This window comes from Rhincodon typus, chromosome 19 (genome assembly GCF_021869965.1).
Source record: "Rhincodon typus isolate 14 chromosome 19, sRhiTyp1.1, whole genome shotgun sequence".
NCBI classification, from domain to species: Eukaryota; Metazoa; Chordata; class Chondrichthyes; order Orectolobiformes; family Rhincodontidae; genus Rhincodon; species Rhincodon typus.
Genome location: NC_063350.1, coordinates 18,405,470 through 18,425,133, shown reverse-complemented (window position 1 = coordinate 18,425,133; position 19,664 = coordinate 18,405,470). Strand labels below are relative to the sequence as shown.

The 19,664-nt window shown below is 39.7% G+C and overlaps 1 protein-coding gene across 2 annotated transcripts in view; it reads left to right on the top strand.

The window, feature by feature from the left end:
* The window catches only part of LOC109921818 (proto-oncogene tyrosine-protein kinase Src), a 151,414-nt gene that overhangs the window by 61,639 nt on the left and 70,111 nt on the right, over positions 1-19,664 (top strand). For both annotated transcript variants that reach the window (XM_048608277.1, XM_048608279.1), the window contains exon 2: positions 12,574-12,843. In XM_048608277.1, coding sequence (XP_048464234.1) covers positions 12,582-12,843 — 262 coding nt within the window. In that variant the 5' untranslated portion in view covers positions 12,574-12,581. The remainder of the gene's footprint in view (positions 1-12,573; positions 12,844-19,664) is intronic.

Below are 19,664 nucleotides of genomic sequence, written 5' to 3'. Positions count from 1 at the left end.
ATATTTCATGATTCTTTGGATACCATTGGATAAGTAAGAAAGACATGAGATGAGCGTCATCTGTTCCAGTTTAATAACGATGGAAAGTCATCAGAGGAGAATGGTGCGATTAAGTATGTCAAAGGATGCTGGTAGGGGATAGTTTACTTTTGTGACAATCGCATTAAGGATAATTTTTGACTTCATGAAGAACTCTTTTACCACAGTGGCAGGGGTGGAAACCTGATTGGAAGGATTCAAATGTGGATTTCCAGGAAAGATGAACATGAGTCTGGGAGGTGATAGCACATTTGGATATTTTGATAATGGAAGTGAAGCTTGAGATGTAGTATTAGGTTGAAAAGTTGCAGATGTACATTAAATAACTTCACAGAGGCCGATATCCGTCACCAAGTTACCCTTTGTTGGAAGGTCCTTGATACTGATCCAGCTCCCTCAGTGCCAGCTCTCAGTGTGAACATGATGTCTGACGCTCCTCTTTTTATCTGTCAGACAGGGCTCCCTGATTGGACCCAAGTAACAGCCCCAATCAGGGAACTCATATTCTATGAGGCCAACCTGGCTGACCTCATTACAATCACAACAAATAGAGCAGATTTTTGAGAAGTGGGATGAAAGCGGATTTGAAAAATGGGGAAAAAGTGTAGAATGAATCTTTAACAGCCTCAGCTAAAAGCTGAAAGTTAAGTACAATACTTTAGCAAAATACATACTCTGTGTTTATTTTCTTGTAGTTTTTAGATTCAAACGTAAATCATAAATATCTCTTTTATACAAATCCATGTTCCCTGCTCATTGGATTGCATGCACAGCCTAGGGAGCTTGTTTGATTTAATTTGCTCCCAAGATTTTAAGTTTTAGATTTAATCATATACTGTTTGGCTCTAAAATCAATCTAGGCAGCCATCATATATGGCTAAATGTAATTTACGTTACTCAGCAGTAAGGGTTTTGACTGATCTTGTGATGTTTTCAAACTGTATTTGATTATTGTCCTCTGTGACGTGCCTTCGGATGATTTACTACGATAAAGACGCCAAACAAACACAATTTGTTGCTGGACGCTGAGCCAATGTAGTGTGACATTCAAAGTAGGACACGTTTGCAGTGATAGAATTGAAGATACTTGGAAGAAAGCTTTTGGACCTACATCCTTTTGCATTTAATTTATAAGAAGAGCATATCATTTAATAGCATGCATACACAAACATATCCATTGTGTCTTTATTACTAGCAGTTTGTAACAGGACTGTGGAACTAAGGAACTAAGGATTCCTTGACTATTATTAATGGACCTAACTTTGCGGAAGAAGTTAACTATTTGCTGGAGAGTGATTTTATCACACAAGAATCTATTAGAAAAGCAAAGTAGCTGTACTTTACATGATGAAATTAAACTCCATGATTTGAGTCCTTTTTTCCTATTCATTCAGTTTTTGCAAGTTAATTGGCTTAATGCAATAAGGAAATGCTGTGTAGGATTATTAGTATACTGTGCAGTTATATTCACAACAATGGTTGTGATGTGAGCCCTATCAAGTGTCTGTAAAAGCTAACTAACAAAGAGTTAGTCAAAACACCACAATTAAGGCTTGTTCTTTCAAGCAGTGACTGAACTGAGAACTGCCAAATGTTTCAATCAGTGGCTGTGGCTACGATAATGTAAAGTGTCTACTGCTGTGCTGTGTAGCATTGATGCTACTGAATGTGTTGATTGAAGAAAATATAACTTTTGTACAGCTGACAACACTTTTCAGGTTTTAGTTAACAGAGATGAGTCCTGCAATGTTTACTTAACATTATCTAGACTTGGTAAAATGGCTTTTAAGCTGAGTTTTAACTTGGGAATCCTAATGAGATTTGGATTGCTGGATGCGTAAGTTTCCCTTTCTTACTCTATTCTCAAGACATACACCTGGCCTTTTTGCAACAGAAATATCTTGAGCTCTTCATTGTTGGCATTTATTATGTTCACTATTTTAGATTTATTAATGATTATTGTGGACATTGATCTCATATAAGTTATTCGTCTCCTAAAAGATTCTACAATTCAGAAGAAAGAACAATCAAATGTATCTGCTCACCAACTGGACCCGCTGGATGAAGTGTCATTTAGGTTGTATTTTCGCTGAAGCAAAACATGCGGAAGTGAGGGAAATAAATAGGTTTTAAACTTTCTGCTGTTACTTGCAATTTTAATTCCTCATTATTTAGTTTGGGAAACCTGACCGGCATAGACGAGTTGTTTTGGTGCTGTATGAGTCTGACTCTATAACTTACATTTGTATAGTGCCTTTCACAAGCTCAAGATGTCCCAAAACTCCCTACAGAGGATATTAAATACTTTTGAATTGCAATCATGACAATGCAGGCAACCATCGAAACCAGTCTGCACATGTCGAAGTCCATAAACAGCAATAAGTAAAGAAGGCACTCAACAGAGCACAAATCTCTGCCACGCTGTAGTATTTCAACATTATAACAAGTACACCTGTCTTATTTTAGGCTTTTCCTTGACTGTTTGATGTTCTATAATGATACAACGGGGAAAAGAAATCCATGTATTACAGCTTCCATCTCACTGAGGACATTTCACACCTTTCTTGCCTGCTCGTGGGAATTAGATAAACATTGACAGAAGGCTTACAAGTGCATAATCTGCATTAAAAAACATAATCCCCTGGCAAACATCTTTCTTCACAGAGGGACAGTTGCAAGGAAATCTAATCAAAACTTTTCCCAAATTACTGGCTTTGTATTGAAAGCCGCTTTCTTGCTGTATTTTTGCGGGAATATCTCTTGCTCTCACTCCCATATTTTCTTGTCAGCTTTATAACTGAGTAGATGGTCTTGTGGTACAATGGATATCGATGTGGCTTTTGAGCCAGAGGCTCGGGTTTCAAGTCCCCCTCCGGGACTTGGTGGTCGGAGAATGTGCCTTTGTAAGATGGCAAAACATGTTCATCATTCACTGCTAAATCTTTCCAATGTGCCTGTTGTAGGCAGTAAGTGCAGTGAAGTGACCTGGTCAGTCCATGTGGGTGTGGTGCCTCTGCCAAAAGGCTGGTGACCTGTTCCAGGAAAACTAGTCATCTTGCTTTGTCTGTCTCGTGCATCACCAGCTTTGAAGAAGGAACGAAAGAAGAAGGAAGAAATGATCACTACTCACTAAAACAACAAACTGTCCACAAAACAAATACTATTCCCAGAACAAGCACATACTTGTTCTGAGGCATTTTGGTTCATTTGTGTGGTTTACTAAGTGCTGGCTCACTGATTTAAAACAAAATCATTGCGGAAATGTCACACATTATGATCTATATGTCTGTGCTGCAGCTAGCCCTATGAGTTACAGCAGCAAGTTTATTTTGAAGCAAGAACCTTGCACCACTGTGCTGGTTCTCATTTTATTGCATGTTTATGCCACAGGATTTATCAGCAGTGGTTCTTGAGTGTGATACAAAGTGCTGCAGCTATTTTTCTAACTACACTAGGAGGTCTAATTTCTTCATTTTATGTGTGTTTAGTCACTGTCTTCAGATCTTCAGTTTTCTTTTTGTTTATGCTTAACCAGTGTTTTACAATGGTACAAGAGTCAGCTGTCCCGGACACTTTTAAAACAAGGAAAGCAAACGATCAGCCCCTCTGGTGTTGTTGGAACTGGGTGAAGTCCAGAAACTGATCTCATGGCACACTAACAGCTGACCAATATTTATTGGGCAATTGCCCGCTGCTGTGACTAAGGAGTTAGTTATACGTGATACCATAAAAAGCTAGAATGCAGTCTGCATCCAAGTTTATGACTCCTTATTGAAGGAGGAATGAATTTGCATTGGAAACTATTCAGAGAAGGTTCTCTAGGCTGATTGCTGGCTTGTGGTGATTATTTTATGCAGGAAGATTGGGTAGGTAGGGTCAGTACTGAACCCTGAGCCTCTGGCTCAAAAGCAGGGACGACATCCTTTGCACCACAAGACCACCTAATCATTCATAAAGCTGACGAGAAAATATGACTGTGAAAGCAAGAAATGCTCCTCCAAAAATACAGCTGTACAACATGCTTTCAAAACAAAGCCAGTAATTTGGGAAAGGTTTCTATTAGATTCCTTAACTATTGTAGTGCAGGAAAATAGTTGGCATGGACAAGATGGTACAAATGACCCCCTTCCGTATCACTTTTAAGAATGTGAGATGAGCTTATTGAAACATTTAAGATTCTGAGGGGTCTTCACAGAGTAGATATTGAAAACACGTTCGCACTCATCAAGAAATTTAGAACTAGGGGGCGTGCCATCACTTCTGAAGGGCAGTTAGGAATGTGCAGTCAGTGTGCCTAAGATTTAAAAAATACAATTTCAGCTGAAGGCGTCTCCTTTCAAGATAAAAACGAAGGAATAGAAGATGGAATAGAATTTCTCCATCACAGGGTCTTTAATCTTTGTAATTCTCTACTGTATTGAACAGTAGAAGTTGGGGCATTGAATATATTCATGGCTAAGTTGACAGATTTTGAGATTTTGATTTTTAGTGTTTCAAACAGAATGGAGTGTGGGAGAGATTAAATTCACAGAAATTGTAAGATGAATTTTCTTGGCCCCTGGGTGATGAGCTAGGATAGAAAAGGGAATGCTAAATAATAGACCGCCACATGCAGGAAGCTCCCCGATGTGTTTCCCATCACTCGGGAGGCTGAAGGTGGGCTGGAAGATAGATTGATTGCTGCTCGATGAAGCAGGACAGCCAATTGAAGTCATTAAACCTTCAATCAGTGATGACTTTTTCACACTCACTGCCATTTTTCTGGCAAAGGAATGAACTTCAGCTGTTTGCAGAGGATGGTAGTTTAATGGAGGGGCTGTTGAATCCAAGAGCTTTATCCCCCAAAGAGGGGGCTACAGCAGGAAAGACACACTCCAACTTTAAGCAGTGTTTGTCCAAAGGGCCTGGATAGACAGGAACGAACTCTGATGCACCAAAAAACTGAAAATATCTTTTATTTGAAAACCATTTGACCCCTAGGGTTCTGGATAAATGATTCCTGATGTGTGTCAAAGCTGGCACCCCCATCCGAATCACTTGCGTAGATTGTGAAAAGCTGAGGCCCCAAGCATGATCTTTGCGGTGTCCCATTGATCACAGTGTGCCAACCTGAGAATGACTTATTTATTACTGCTGTCTGCTTTCTGTCTGTTGACCAATCCGCAATCCATGCTAGGATACTACCTTCATGCTTATCCACTTTAATTTTGCTTACTATGGTCTTCCCATTACTATGAGGGCCAGAGAAAGATCTTCAGTTTTTGGATATCTCCACGTTGCATCCGTACAACATCCAAACTCCTTTATCTTCCATTAATTAGTTTGGAATGTAGTTATGTGCTGCTGCTACGTAGGCAAGCCAGGGAGCCAATTAAAGCATGAGTGTACCCCACAAGCAACAAATAAGATCAAAGGCTTGTTAATCTGTTTTGGGTGGAGGTTATTGATAGAGAAGGTGCCAAGGGGCCTAGACAACCTCTTACTCTTCTCTGATTACTACCATTGGTTTTTTTTTTACAACATTCAAATAAGACATTTGTTCTATATCACACTTGGAAGAATGCACTGAAGATCCATCATAGAAAATGTATACATGCCTTGAAGTGGGACTTGAATATATAACCTTTTGACCTTGAGTCAAGACGCTCCCAACTGGGATAAAGTGAGTGACTCAATATAAGGGAGTAAATCTCTGAGGTTTTGGTGGATCACTTGCTCACTGTGTTTACTTGCTGAGTCATCTGGAAACATTGTGACATTTTCCAGTGCAGTTCTTTTATTTGCACTTCCTCTGCATGGAATCATGAAGATCAAAGAACTTTTCTGACAGATACATCCTCTGTGGCATCCCTATTGCATTGATCAGCAAGTGAGAAGTTATACAGGTTGGATTGTTTTACAGGTTCACTCCCATCACCCTTCTCCCCATTTCCATGAATATACCCAGTGCGTTATGTGGTACCCAACTGAGAAGCAACGACAGAGGTCTGTTTTCTTTTTCTAGTTCATTCATCACACGCGGGTATTGTTGATAAGTCTAGCATTTATTTGCTCTCAATAACTGCCCAGTTACAAATAATATTTGTGTTTGTGCCTCTTTGGGTGAGGGTTATTGGTGCGTCCCTTACTGAATACTTGGTCTGATAAGTGCAGTCTAGCCTTTGGTATTACGAGATCTCCATGCACAAAAGAAGCAAGGGGAAATATCACTGCTTTTATAATATTCTGGTGCAAGTTGCTGAATTGTTAAGTGATGAGGCCTGGTTATCAGCTTTAGCGAGTCTGATAAGGTTATGTTGGGTGTAGCTACTGGCATCTGGGAGTTGACTGCAGTAAATGTAACACCAGCACTATCGAGTTGTTTGCATTGCTGTCCCTTAACCAAAAGCAGCCTGATATTGAGTAAATCAGAGTTCTGCCTCTGCTGACCTACGATTTCAAGTGGGAATGTATTTACTGCTTGAATTCTGCTTTCACTTCTCCTTTCTTCTCTCTACTGCACATATTTGGTTTTCAATTCCTTTTTGTTTTAAGATTCTGCCCATTAAGGAGAACAGGAAAATGTGTGACTCATCGCAACCAGGTATTAGTTATTGTTGATTTTGTGTACTTTCCAGGTTTTATTCAAGTTGGCAGCTGTGGCTCATTTGATGACACTGTCACTGTGTCACAAAGCTACATCAGAACATAGGACCTCGGAGCAGGATCAGGCCATTCAGTCCTTTGAGCCTGCTCTCCCATTCAATAAGACAATAGCAAATCTGATTGTAGTCTCAATTTGACCTTTTTGTTTGTCCTCATAACTCTTCACCTCTTTATCTATCAAAAATCCATGTAACTCAGCGTTGAATTAATTTAATGACTCAGAAAAGAATATTACAGACTAATGATCCTTTGAGAGAAAAACTTCCTCATATCTATCTTGAAAGATAGACCTCTTAATTTAAAGTGTATCTCTTAAACAATCTTTGCCAATCTAATTCACCCAATCTATATGTAGAATAAAGTCAGCTATGATTATTGCAGTAGTGTCTTACACAGCAGTCATAATTCTTCCTCGATACCCTGCCTTACAGTAGGGAGTTGGTTAGCGCGTTTGTTTGGCGTTGGGGTTGTAATGCTGTTTAATATCAGCAGCATGAGTTCATTTCTTGTATTGGCTGGATTTACCATGAAGGACTTCCCTTCTCAATCTCTCCCCTTCCCTCAGGTGTGGAAACCATCAGAGTAAGTTACCACCAGTAATGAGAGATTAAGACTGTGGTGACTTTACTGTTATCCCACAATATAACGATAGGCTGTAAACTACTCCTGCAAGTGACCTTTCTTATTTCTTACCTCTCAGTAATGTACTGATGTCATTCGTTCTTAAATAATACAGCTATCTCACCATTTTACCTACCTTCTTATCAGAAAATGCTGGGTACCTTAAGTATTCAGGACTCAGCTTAGATCACCTTTGAACCATATCTAATGAGTATCAGGTTATAAATCTGTATTTCTATTGGTGGTAAACTTCATCCATTCTGTTTGAAATGCTATGCAGCCTTCAGTTCCAGGACCTTTAACTCTGCCTTTTTACCATTTCTTGCAATCTCAGGCCTTTATCTTCTACTGCCCTCTTAGATTTGGATGTTCCATTCCTTTATGGCACTCTCTGGTTATCATTGCCCAAATTACTATCTTGCTGTTTCCCTTTAATTTGCCACACCATGTTGCCATGTTAGCAAACTGAGAATACTCCTTGTGAGGAGTTGACCATTTGGAAAGTCCAATCTGGAAATTAAGTGTGAATTTTAGGGCTGTTATGTCACAGTGGTAATGTCCCTGACTTTGAGACAGGAGGTCTGGGTTCATCTCCCACCTGCTCCAAAGATGTGTAATAACATCTATGTGCAGATTAATTGGAAAATATAAGAAAAAGCACATAGTTGTTTCATCTCTAGGGATTGGGTTCAAATCCAGTTCAGACTGATGTTACAAAGATTACGAAGTCTTTAAACAGTCACTAATCAAGTTCTGAATGACGGCAAACACCATGTAATCTGTTTATATACTTGAGCCAATAAGTGAAATATAATTTTTCCACAATAAAGATTTTTGGAATTTTTTTTCCCATCCCCTTTACGATCATAAAATAACTCATAGTGTGCAAAAATAATCCAGAAGGAATTTTCAGAAAACCACAGGTGAGGAGAAAAAACAATGCTAAACTAAATAGAAATTTAGACAACAGAGTGCTTTTAATCTTCGTGTTTTATTCACTTCCAGTGCATCAATCATCAATACTAATTGCGGAAGGGATAGAGCCACAAGCAACTTAAACCATGAGGAGAGTGAACATTAGATTAAAGGGCCCTATCAACAAAGCAGAAAACAAGTAGCAGTGCTTAATCTCATTGGTGATCAGAAACTAATTGTTGATGGATTTTCATCTTGCTGCTACAGCTGATCTCTTAAACTCACATCAGTTCTCCTTTGAAGGACAGAGATGGTGAGAATAGATTCCCAAAATGCAGCGATGCATTTGTGATATTATGACTTGTATAAATACCACAACTAAATTCTGGATGCTTTTGACAGATGAGGATTGGAAACCTTGCTATTGCGAACTAATGGACATTTATTAGCTCCTTAGCAAGCAATGATTCCATAATCTCACAGGACCATAGGGCTGGTGGTGCTTTAACCTGAGGGTCACCACACCTCAGGTGGGGGGAGAGCTTGAGAAGGAGGGAACTTCACCGTAAGTCAGTAGAAGAATAGAATCCAGTTCGTACAAGCCACTCTGCATCACAAAGCAGCCATCCAGCTGACTATGTTAACTGACTCCTATCGTTGTCAGTAATGTAAATAGAGAGCTGGTTCAGCAGGATTCCATTAGCATCTTCTTCCCTCAAGTCCCAGTTCCATGTGATCTCGCATCACGAATATTGCACTCTGCCTATTAATACAACAGTCCCTTATGCTGCAACATGTAACATATGTGGCGCCCATAATGGTGTCACAAATAAAGTGCATATCATACACACATTATGTGAGTGGGAAAGGAGATGGCAGGTAGAGTGCCATGTGGTAAGATATGAGGTAGGGAAAACAGATTGATCCCAGATGAAGGTTTAGAAGCATGAGAAGTGATCTTAATGAGACAAAAGATTCTGAGAGGGCTTGAAATGGTAGACGAAGGAGGGCTGTTGAGAACTGGATGTTATAGGCTTTGAATAAAGGGTGAGGCAAGGAGAAATTTCTTCATTTGGGTGGTTCTGAAATTTTGGAATACTCTATGTGCAGGGTGATGGGTGTTTCACCATTGAATATCTTCAATATTAACATAAAGAGATGCATGGGATTTAAGGGAATCAAAGAATATGGAGGAAGGATGGGTAAGTAGTGTTAAGGTCAATGATCAGCCATGATCCTGTTGGATGGCAGAATAGACTTGAGGGACCCTATGGCCTATTATGTTCTTTTGCATTTTGGTATTTAGCATTTTCAGTGTAATAACCATGGAGAATATGAACTTTTGAATTGAAAGATGGGAAGAAGTAATTTATCATGGAAGGGAAAGAAATCTAAACATATGCTGGAAGTCAATACTCCCTTATTGAGACATAGCAGCAAGCCTAGAAGTTGTGAAGAAATGTCATATTGGACTCAAAACGCGAATTCTGTTACTTTCTCCACTGATGCTGTCAGACTTGCTGAGTTTTTCCAGCACTTCTTGTTTTTATTTCAAACCTCCAGTGCCTTTAAATGAGTTTGTTATGGTTATTGAATAAATCAATGTTTTTAAAACTACATTGCTGTTGGGGATTTCAATTAGTGTGGCTATGGTTGTTATCTCTCAAACCTTAACACTTTACAAACATTGATCATTGGTGACTGATTAAAACAAATTCCATTATTTTACCATGTGAGATATGGGAATATCTGGGAATTTTATGTTGGAGATTGCATATCCAAACTCCAGCTATTTTTTTCATCAAATCAGTGGGCAGAAATCTTGTTTGGAACAAGCAATCGAGTAGAATTCTATGGAATTTACAATGTAGAGGACCCTTTTGGCCTATTCCTGAGGGGTCTAACTTTATAGTTCTGTTAACCTCCTTTTAAATCTTTTCTGAACCTTCTCTAGTGTTTCTAAATCCTTTTTCAAAAAAGAATCATGACCAGAACTGTACACATTACTTGCCACATTAAAAACCGAAAGAACTGTGGATGCTGTAAATCAGAAACAAAAACAGAAATTGCTGGAAAAGCTAAAGTCTGAGGTTGTAAGTTATGAGGAAGTGTCATTCAACCTGAAAGGTTAACTCTGATTTCTCTCCACAGATGCTGCCAGACCTGCTGGGCTTTTCCAGCAATTTCTGTATTTGTTACTTCCCATCTTGTCTAATTCAGGTTCAAGGCAGGTTTAGTATATGAGTCCTGATGAAACCTGAAGTTTTAACTTACCATGCCTGCCGATTTAGCAAATTTGTACCTTTTTCTCCCCAGTATTTTGCTTCCATATATGCATACTTCCTCTATATAAAAATTCCATTCATTTAAAAAGAAGGCTGGGAACTTGATTTGCTATATTTTAGTACTTTTTTGACTTCTATTGCTCCTTTGGACAATCCATGTTTTGTGTTCCGAGATCACTTTGCTCCTTCATCCTGTTTGAATTCGTATTTTCTAACATGTGACCTCCTCATTTTGCTTACCAAAATGTTGTACTTCACACTTCCCCTTGAGGAGGTTAGCTCCTTCTTGCCCCAGTATTTGTTCCTGTGGCTCGTAACAAGAACCTCCCTATTTTGAACATTATGTTCTTTAGCCATGTATTAGCTCACCTGACATGGCTCTCAAAGGAAACACTACCAGGTTTCATTTAGGAGTCTTGATATTGAGTTCAAGACGAGAGATAAGCTTGCCCAAGGTTGCTGCACCTAAAGCAACCATATAAAAAATGGTGTGGCTTTCTTTGAAAGCAAGTGCATGTTAGGGAAACAGAGAAAAATGCAAGCAGAGGAAATTTTGAGTCAGCAACTCATCCAAAACTAAGAGATAGTAAGAACTGCTGATGCTGGAGTCAGAGATAACACAGTGTGGAGCTGGAGAAACACGGCAGGCCAGGCAGCATCAGAGGAGTAGGAAAGTTAATGTTTCGAAAATCTGAAGAAGGGTCCTGACCCGAAACGTTAACTTTCCTACTCCTCTGATGCTGCCTGGCCTGCTGTGTTCCTCCAGCTCCACACTGTGTTATCTCATCCAAAACTAAACTGTTTGTGGAACCCATAATTTTGCAGATGACAAACATGGTCATCTTTGTCTCAAAGGATGAACAAGTAAGAACTCACCTGAGATAGTAGGAACTGCCGATGCTGGAGAATCTGAGATAACAAGGTGTAGAGCTGGATGAACACAGCAGGCCAAGCAGCATCAGAGGAGCAGGAAAGCTGATGTTTCGGGTCTGGACCCTTTTTCAGAAATGGGCATTTCTGAAGAAGGATCCAGACCCGAAACGTCAGCTTTCCTGCTCCTCTGATGCTGCTTGGCCTGTTGTGTTCATCCAGCTCTACACCTTGTTATCTCAGAACTTACCTGATCTGCCTGACTCTATCCCAATTTGCAAGCTTCTTGGAATAAATCCAGAGATCATTACCTGCAAGGTTCTGCTTCTTAAATGCGTTCCTAAATGCTGTTTGTTGGTCCCTCGACATGACTACTTTCCTGTTCCTGTCCATATCGTTGTTCCAACATAGACCAGAACGTGGCCATTTCTGGATTTCTCTCTAACTGCTTTGAGATATCGGTTCCCCTGACAAGGAGTAGACAACTTGGTCTTCGCGATTCTTGTTCATCAGTTTGTAAATTTTCTTTGGGCTAGTGTAAAGTTTGAGCTGACAACTGCTGTATGTATTGCTGTTTTTATGCTGGGCTAGGCTAATGCAAATAAAGAGTGATGTGATTTTGTATTTAGGCTGAAAAGTGTAATTTTTACCTCCACCTGACTCCAAGATTTTACCTTCACAATTAAGGTAGACTTGATGTTGTATGAAAATATTAAAACCTACCTCTTTGACTCAGCTTATCTATTCTTAAATATCTTGTATGGATCATTATCATATTTTATTTGATAATATTTTGTGAACTATTGCAGAATGATGCCAACAGCATGAGTTCAATTCCTGCACCAGTTGAGGTTACCATGAAGGACTCTCCTTCTCAATCTCTCCCCTTGGCTGAGATGTGGTGACTGTAAGGTTAAACCACCACAATGTTTCTCTCTAATGAGAGAGCAACCCTGTAGGACTACGGTGAATTTACCTTTCCCTTTGTTATGTTAAAGGCACTGCATAAATGTTAGTCCAAGCAGTACTGTCATATTTCTTCTGCAATTATAATTTTTAAAAATCATTTTTAATCATAGTTTTCATTAAGGCTATGGTTTTCCAATTGATCAGAGAGAAAGAGAAAAGTACTTAAATGTGATTTATTATGCTTAAAGAGTATTCTGTCTGTTAATAATTTTAATTCTTTTACATCTAGGTTGAACAATGGGGAGTAGTAAGAGCAAGCTGAAAGATCCATCTCTGAAGCCAAAGGCTGGAGACAACAGCATTTCCTCCAGCACACAGAATCTACGTTATGTACCTGATCCAACACAAGAATCCCAGTCGACACCTGCAAAAGCTTCAGGCCTGGATAAGAATAGCTCCAATGTTACACCGTTTGGCGGAACTACAGAATCAACACTATTTGGGGGGGTCATTTCGTCAAATGCATCTTCACCATCACAACGAGCAGGCCAACTGGCAGGTTAGTACGGGGCACTGTAGCTGTGGTATGGCCCTGGGAGAGGGAGAGAGAGAGAGCGAGAAAGAAGTTGTGATTAATTAGTAATCCTAAATTAATTTGAGAACATCAAGATATTGATTGCTTAGAATTGGGAAGTTTCACAAAAGATAGTTCTGAGTTCTCGACATAAGATATTTATACTAAGATGTAGCAGGTAACTTTGTGTCATTATGGGAAAGGTATCCTTGGAGGTGATGCTGAGGGCAGATTCACCAGGCTTTTGCTGGGGCTAAGAGAGCCAAACTATGAGGACTGCTACAGAAACTAGGACTGTATTTCCTGAAATATGTTTATTACGTGTATTCTAATAATGTTTTTAAGATGTTGCCAGGTGGTCCTCTGTTATTCAAAGGGAGGTGGAAATCTGGAACTCTCTGCCCCAAAGGGGTCAGGTCAGCTGACAGTTTCAAAACTATGTTTGATGGATTTACATTAGACAAGGGCATTAAGGGTTAAGGAACGAAGGCATGTAGATGGAATTAAAATATAGATCAACCACAATCTATCTAAATGGCAGAACAAGCTGGAAAGTGATTAATAGATTATGCCCAAGAGAGTTCCAGTGAATTGATGCACTTCATGCAGACGGAAAATGGAGGGTGGGGAGTGGGTTTCTATTGATTGGAGTCATACTTAAGCATTTAGTAAGGATGCTGTAGCCATTGTAATATGCAGCAGGCTTAATGAGCTAGTTGACCACTACCTTCCTGCAAATGATCTGAAATCCAGTGAATCTTATGTCAGGAAATGGAGCAGATACTTTACACAAGACTCGAGAATATCTGGTTGAGAAAGGAATATTGGAGGAGCACATTTTTGTTAAAATAGTGCCTGGGCGTTGGAACCCATTCATTTAAAAAAACATTTAAACTTGCCAACTCTGGTTGAATATATTCCAGGAAGTTTGACCATTTGACTCTGTTACAGCATGTGACATTTTCCCTACTGTTTGCAAATGTTACTGCAAATGTATAAAATCTTCTGTGATGTTCCTACAAAATAGAACTCCACGCGAAACATTAAGCAAATACCATTGTTTGGCCAAAGGTTTTGATTATTGTGACTGCTAATTGAAATGTTTGTAAAGTTTCGTGACTTTTTGACAATAGCAGTTTCAAAAGCTAAAATCAGGGCCTAAATCAGTTTTCTGGTTCCTACATCCTACCACTTTTTATCTTGGGGGAAGTGAGGCTCATTGCTTAGAGAACAGTTTCAAAGGATCTGATTTTATGAACAAAACCCATTATATTGAGAGAGCTCATCATAGGCTAGCATGACATTCTCTATCTCAATGTTATGTTTTTCTCTTTTCCATAATTTGTGATTCATTCTCTCTGTCTCTCTCTTTCTCTCCCCTCTCTTCCCCTCCCCACCCCAGTTTGTGCTTCTCTTTGTCATGTTCTCTTTCTCGCTGTCAGTTGCTGACAGGATCAGAGCTTGTAGGCCATTTCTAATGCTGTCATTCTCACAATTCCCAATGAAGTGATCTGTTCTGAATAGTGAGAAGACCAAAAGGGCTCAGAAAAGATGGTCGGCCATGCTTCAGTTCAAAGCTCTCTGATCTCTGAATAGAAGATTGCACAATAAAGGCCTGTGGAAATATCAATGATGACAACTCCAGTGCAGTACTGGGGCAACGCTACACTATTGGAGGTGCCACGTTTTGAATGAGATGTTAAACCAAGATTTAGGTGAATGTAGAAGGTGCCATTGCACCTTTTTCAGAGGAGTGCACAGGATTTATGCCTGCTGTCCTGGCCAATATTAATGTCCAAGTCAACATCCTGAAAGCAGCTTATCACATTGTTGCTTGTGTTTGAACACGCAGTGCACTAATTGGATCCAGTTTCTTTTACTACCACAGTGAAGACATTTCATGAGATCATGAAAGATGCCGCATCAATGTAAGTTGTTATTTCTCCCTTCGGTTGCAAGTTACATCAACCAGGGTACCCCTCATGTGTGAATTACACATCCAGGAACTGTTCCTGCCAAGCAGCATTTTGAGACTGATGCCCGGTAATAGAGGCCCATTCTGCTCATTGCACCTATAGCAGAACACAAAAAACTGACACAGAATTCCCTTTCTTCTCCTTTCTTTTGTTCAAGTTTTTCTTTTTATAGTAAGACCATTTTAAGAAAATCATTATGGTGGGAAATTCCATATTGGAAGAACCTTTGGCATTAAAAAAATATTCTTAACATCCTTTGGTGGTGAGTTAATGCTCTTTAGTTATTAGCTCACCAGCAAGTACATTTTCCATACATCGAATCATAGAGTCGTACAGCACAGAAACAGGCCCTTCAGCCCAAACGGTCCGTGCCAACCAGGTTTCCTAAACTGAACTAGTCTCCCCTTATCAAAATCTGTTATTCTTTTTAACAGTAGAGAAAATGTTTATATCATCTGTTACCACACAGAAGGAGACCATTCAACTAACCAAATCCTTATCATCTCTCTGTAAGGAGTTCCAGTTTGTTTCATTCCCTTACACTAATCCAAAGCCCTGCCAGCAATTTTTCCCTCAAACGTATGTCCAATTTTTGTTGTAAATCGTTGATAATGACTTCCAGGTCACTCCCATTTAATGCGTTAAAAAGAATCCTTCCTCAAATTCGTCAAGCATCTATTGTCGAGAGTCTTAAATCTGAATCCATATGATGAGGGCTGGTACAATACTGAGGCCTATCTGTTTTACCACGACAGTGTAACTCCACTTTATACCTAGTGTCAGCATTAAGCACTCTTAGAACAGCTACAATATTACTGCATGTCCGTTAACCACTTTAGACTATGTCATTTTGGTCCTTGTCATCCTTAGTGTGCTTCTCTCATTAATTTTTTTTTATCATTTATCATTACATTTCTTCAGCTGGCCGCTGTACAAATTAATATTACTGACTCCATCAACCATGTAAAACTCAGTGCGAGTCAGTCGGTTGCGTGTGCTGCATGATAACTGATCGCTACATGTGAGCCAGTGTGACTCATTTAGTTTGTCCTGTAGTATCAAGTGAATTTAGAATGTGCAAGATGAAGCCCAGCTGAGTCAACACTGTAGCTTATCTTCATTTGGATGAGACACAATGGGAAATAACTGGCAATGGAAACTGAGAAGTAATTTCCCCCTGTTTCACTTATTTTCTAATACGTCCTGTACAAATGAAGATCTGTTGTAGAGTTGTGCCCATCAAATTGATTTTATATTTCAAGAGATGCGTGTCTGTCTGATCAATGACACAATTGTGCAGCGACCAATATGCAGTGCACATAATCTCATTCAATGACAACCTTACTTAATATCTAGTAAAAAGTTTGCTGTCTAGTGTGTAGCTTTGATATGATTTTATCTTAGAAACTATTTAACATAAATTATTGAATACAGGGATTGAGTACTGTCGTTGATTGGCACAGTGTGTTCTTTCAACGTCTAAGATCTGATGAAATGAAAATCTTACTTACTATCATTTGTGGGCTGTCATGCTCCTTCTTTTAAGTTTCTAGTAAGTATGGCTTACAGGAGAAAAGCAGCACTGACTTTGTACCAGTCAGTTTTGCTCAGTTGCTATCTCCCTCACGCCATTGTCAGAAAGTTGAGAAGGTCTTGCTGTAGACTCGGGCACATTCTGCAGTGGTCCTGCTGAATTGTCAGATGAAACTAAGACCAAAATTTTGTTTACTTGCTCAAAGTGAATGTAAAGAAGTCATGATGCTACTTGGAGGAAAGAAAAAGAAATGGCGTTTTCCCAATGTTTAGCTGAATATCCATTTCTTAACCATCTCCAATGAACGCAGCTTATGTAACTGTTTACTTTCTCACTGTTTGTCAAATCTTCCTATTTGCAAAAGGGCAAACACATCTGCTTGTGTAATAAGAGACTGCACTGCAAATGTAATCTGTGAATTGTAAACTGTTTTGGAACATCATAAGGACGTGATTGGATGTTATTATAAATGTAAATCCCTACCTCTTTAATTTTCATTGAATTGGAAAGGACGGTCAATATAGAATATGGAGTTACTGCAATCATGTAATGGAAGATTTTCTTTTTGAGTTGAGGTTGAAGCGCATTGTTGGGACATAATGCAGAAAGCATCACATCAAACTCTTAAAATTGGTGACTCGAAGTTGTTTAATAACACTGTTTACAATCCAGATATGTTCTAATTCATGCTACTAAAGCACTGAACATAAAAACTTAATAGTGAAAGAAATGTATGCACCAACTGGCTTTGGGTGAATATGCAGATGAAATTTAATCTTTTCACAAATTCTGTCTTTTGGTTGGGGTGTACATTGTAGCTGCGTGCACCATGTTCACAGGGCACCTGGACGCATGTTGGTCATAACTGTGAAGCATCTTGACCTGATTTTAGCAATGCTGGGCAGGAAAATAAATTGCAGAACAAAGTTTCAGAATGAATGATGCTGATAGTATGAAGGCTATCGAGCCAATCTATGATAGAGCACGCTGAACATTCAGGTGCTGAGGGTTTGACGCAGTGAGAATTAATTTGCAGCTGCTGAGCATGTCATTGAGTTAGTAGATCATCAGCAAATCAGGCAAATAGCTTCCATATTGATTTTGCTCTCCTCCCTCTGGCTCTGTTGCACTGTTGTGTGTGTGATTTCACATTAGGCTCAAGCATCTAGAACAGCTTGTTCTTGCTGGGGATCTTATTTCTTTTCCTTCAATTTGAAATTTCAGGCACTAATGTGGCTTTACATCTTGCATGCAGAATCGACTTGCCAGATATAAAGACCCTCGGGGATTGGAAGTAATTATGAAGGCATTAACAACAGGGGAAGAGACATGGTTGGAAATCAAGGGGCATAAATCCGGTGTGGTGATTTTCAGAAAAGTTGTCTTGATGTCAGGCATTACCAGCAAGAATATTTATCCCAAATTCAGGCATTGTGCCTCCATTTCCTGAATCCCTGTCTCTCCATGCCTTATGGCCAATATTTTTCAGTTACAACAAGGCTGAATGTCATGGGGGCATTTACTGAATGCCAGAAATGCAAACCTGCTGGGCAAAGCACTTTTTTTTAATAACTTCATATAAGTTCAAGATCTTTGATGTCAATGCTTGCCTTCCTTTCTGAATGTTCATGTGACGTCAGTGAAATATGAACTGAGTCACTTCTGCAACAGCAGGCACTCCACCCCACCAGAACATTGCCTGCTCACCAAATTTTTCTTTTTTTTTCATTTCCTGATAACTCCTTTTAGAGCTCAGTGTTTGTCTGATAACATTCCTGTGATGTGCTTTGAGTCACTTTATCTCACAGAAATCGTTACATACGTGCATGTTGTCACTCAAAGAATTCTGAGAAAGAAAGGCAGACATTTATGTGCTTTTCTGATGAAGGGTCTAGGCCCGAAACGTCAGCCTCTCTGCTCCTATGATGCTGCTTGGCCTGCTGTGTTCATCCAGCCCTGCACCTTGTTGTCTCAGACATTTATGTGCTGCTTTTCATGACCACCAGATATCCCAAAGCACTTTGCGACCACGAAAGTGTAGTCATTGTAGCCAGGACAGCACGATGGCACAGTGCTTAGCATGGCTGCCTCACAGTGCCAGGGACCTGGGTTTGATTCCAGCCTTGGGTGACCATGTAGAGTTTGCACGGTCTCCCCGTGTCTGTGCAGGTGCTGTGGTTTCCTTCCGCAATCCAATGATGTGCAGGTTAGGTGAATTGGCCATGCTAAATTGCCCCACCATACGCAGACTAGCTGGATTAGCCATGGTTAATGTAGGGTTACGGGGATAGGGTGGGATGCTGTTTGGTGGGCTGAATGGCCTCTTTCTGCATGCAGGGATTCTGTATCTGTTGTCATAAAGGAAACAGGGCAGCCGATTTGTGCACAAAGTGATGACCTGTTTGTATGATGTTGGTTGAGGGAGAAGTACTGACCAGGACCCTAAGGACAACATGCCTGAATTTGTCTTTGAAATGATGCTATGGGATGTTTAACATCTGCTTGAGAAGGCAGGCAGAACCTCTGTCCGTAGTGCAGTAAAGTGTTAATCTTGTTTTTTATGTGTGGGTCCTGGAGTGGGACTTGAACACAGAATCTTCTCATTCAGAAGCTAGAGTGTTACTGACTAAGTCACATTTGTATAGGATTTCTGAATCCTGTCTCTTAAATGTCTTAAATTCTATTTTGTACAATCAAACTATTGATTATCCACAACCTTTGTCAGCACCATGGTCACTGATGTACCATGAGGTAAAATCACTACAGAGCGATTTTTTGAATTGAGAAGCCATCCTTTTCATACTCTGTCTCCAAACAATTAACATCCATAATATACACCAATTACCAGGGAATGAAACGTAGGCATAGGGTGGGCCTGGATGCGACATTGACTCTTTGTTGCTGTTCTTTATGTTGTAATAAGTCGATGTGTACTCTGCCATTTTATTTTCGGGGTCAAATTGATTAAAAAGCCTTGCCATCTGCACATATGAGCAAACTATAAATTGGGAAAATGTGGTTGGATTATTCTTTAATCTCTGCCCAACGAATGCATCAGCAACACTTTTGGGTTGTTGAAATAGTTAATTTACTTGCCCCATTGGAGTCATATACCTCACAGGGTCAGAGCCTGTGACATTTGAGGTAAAAGGATTCTGGCACTCTTCTTTCCTCATCTGGGTTCAAGGGCCAATTTTGCTTGAAATGATAGAGGAATAACTACTGTTAACAAGAAGAGGCTCCTGTCTTATCAAGGTAGAGGAATAACTACTGTTAACAAGAAGAGGCTCCTGTCT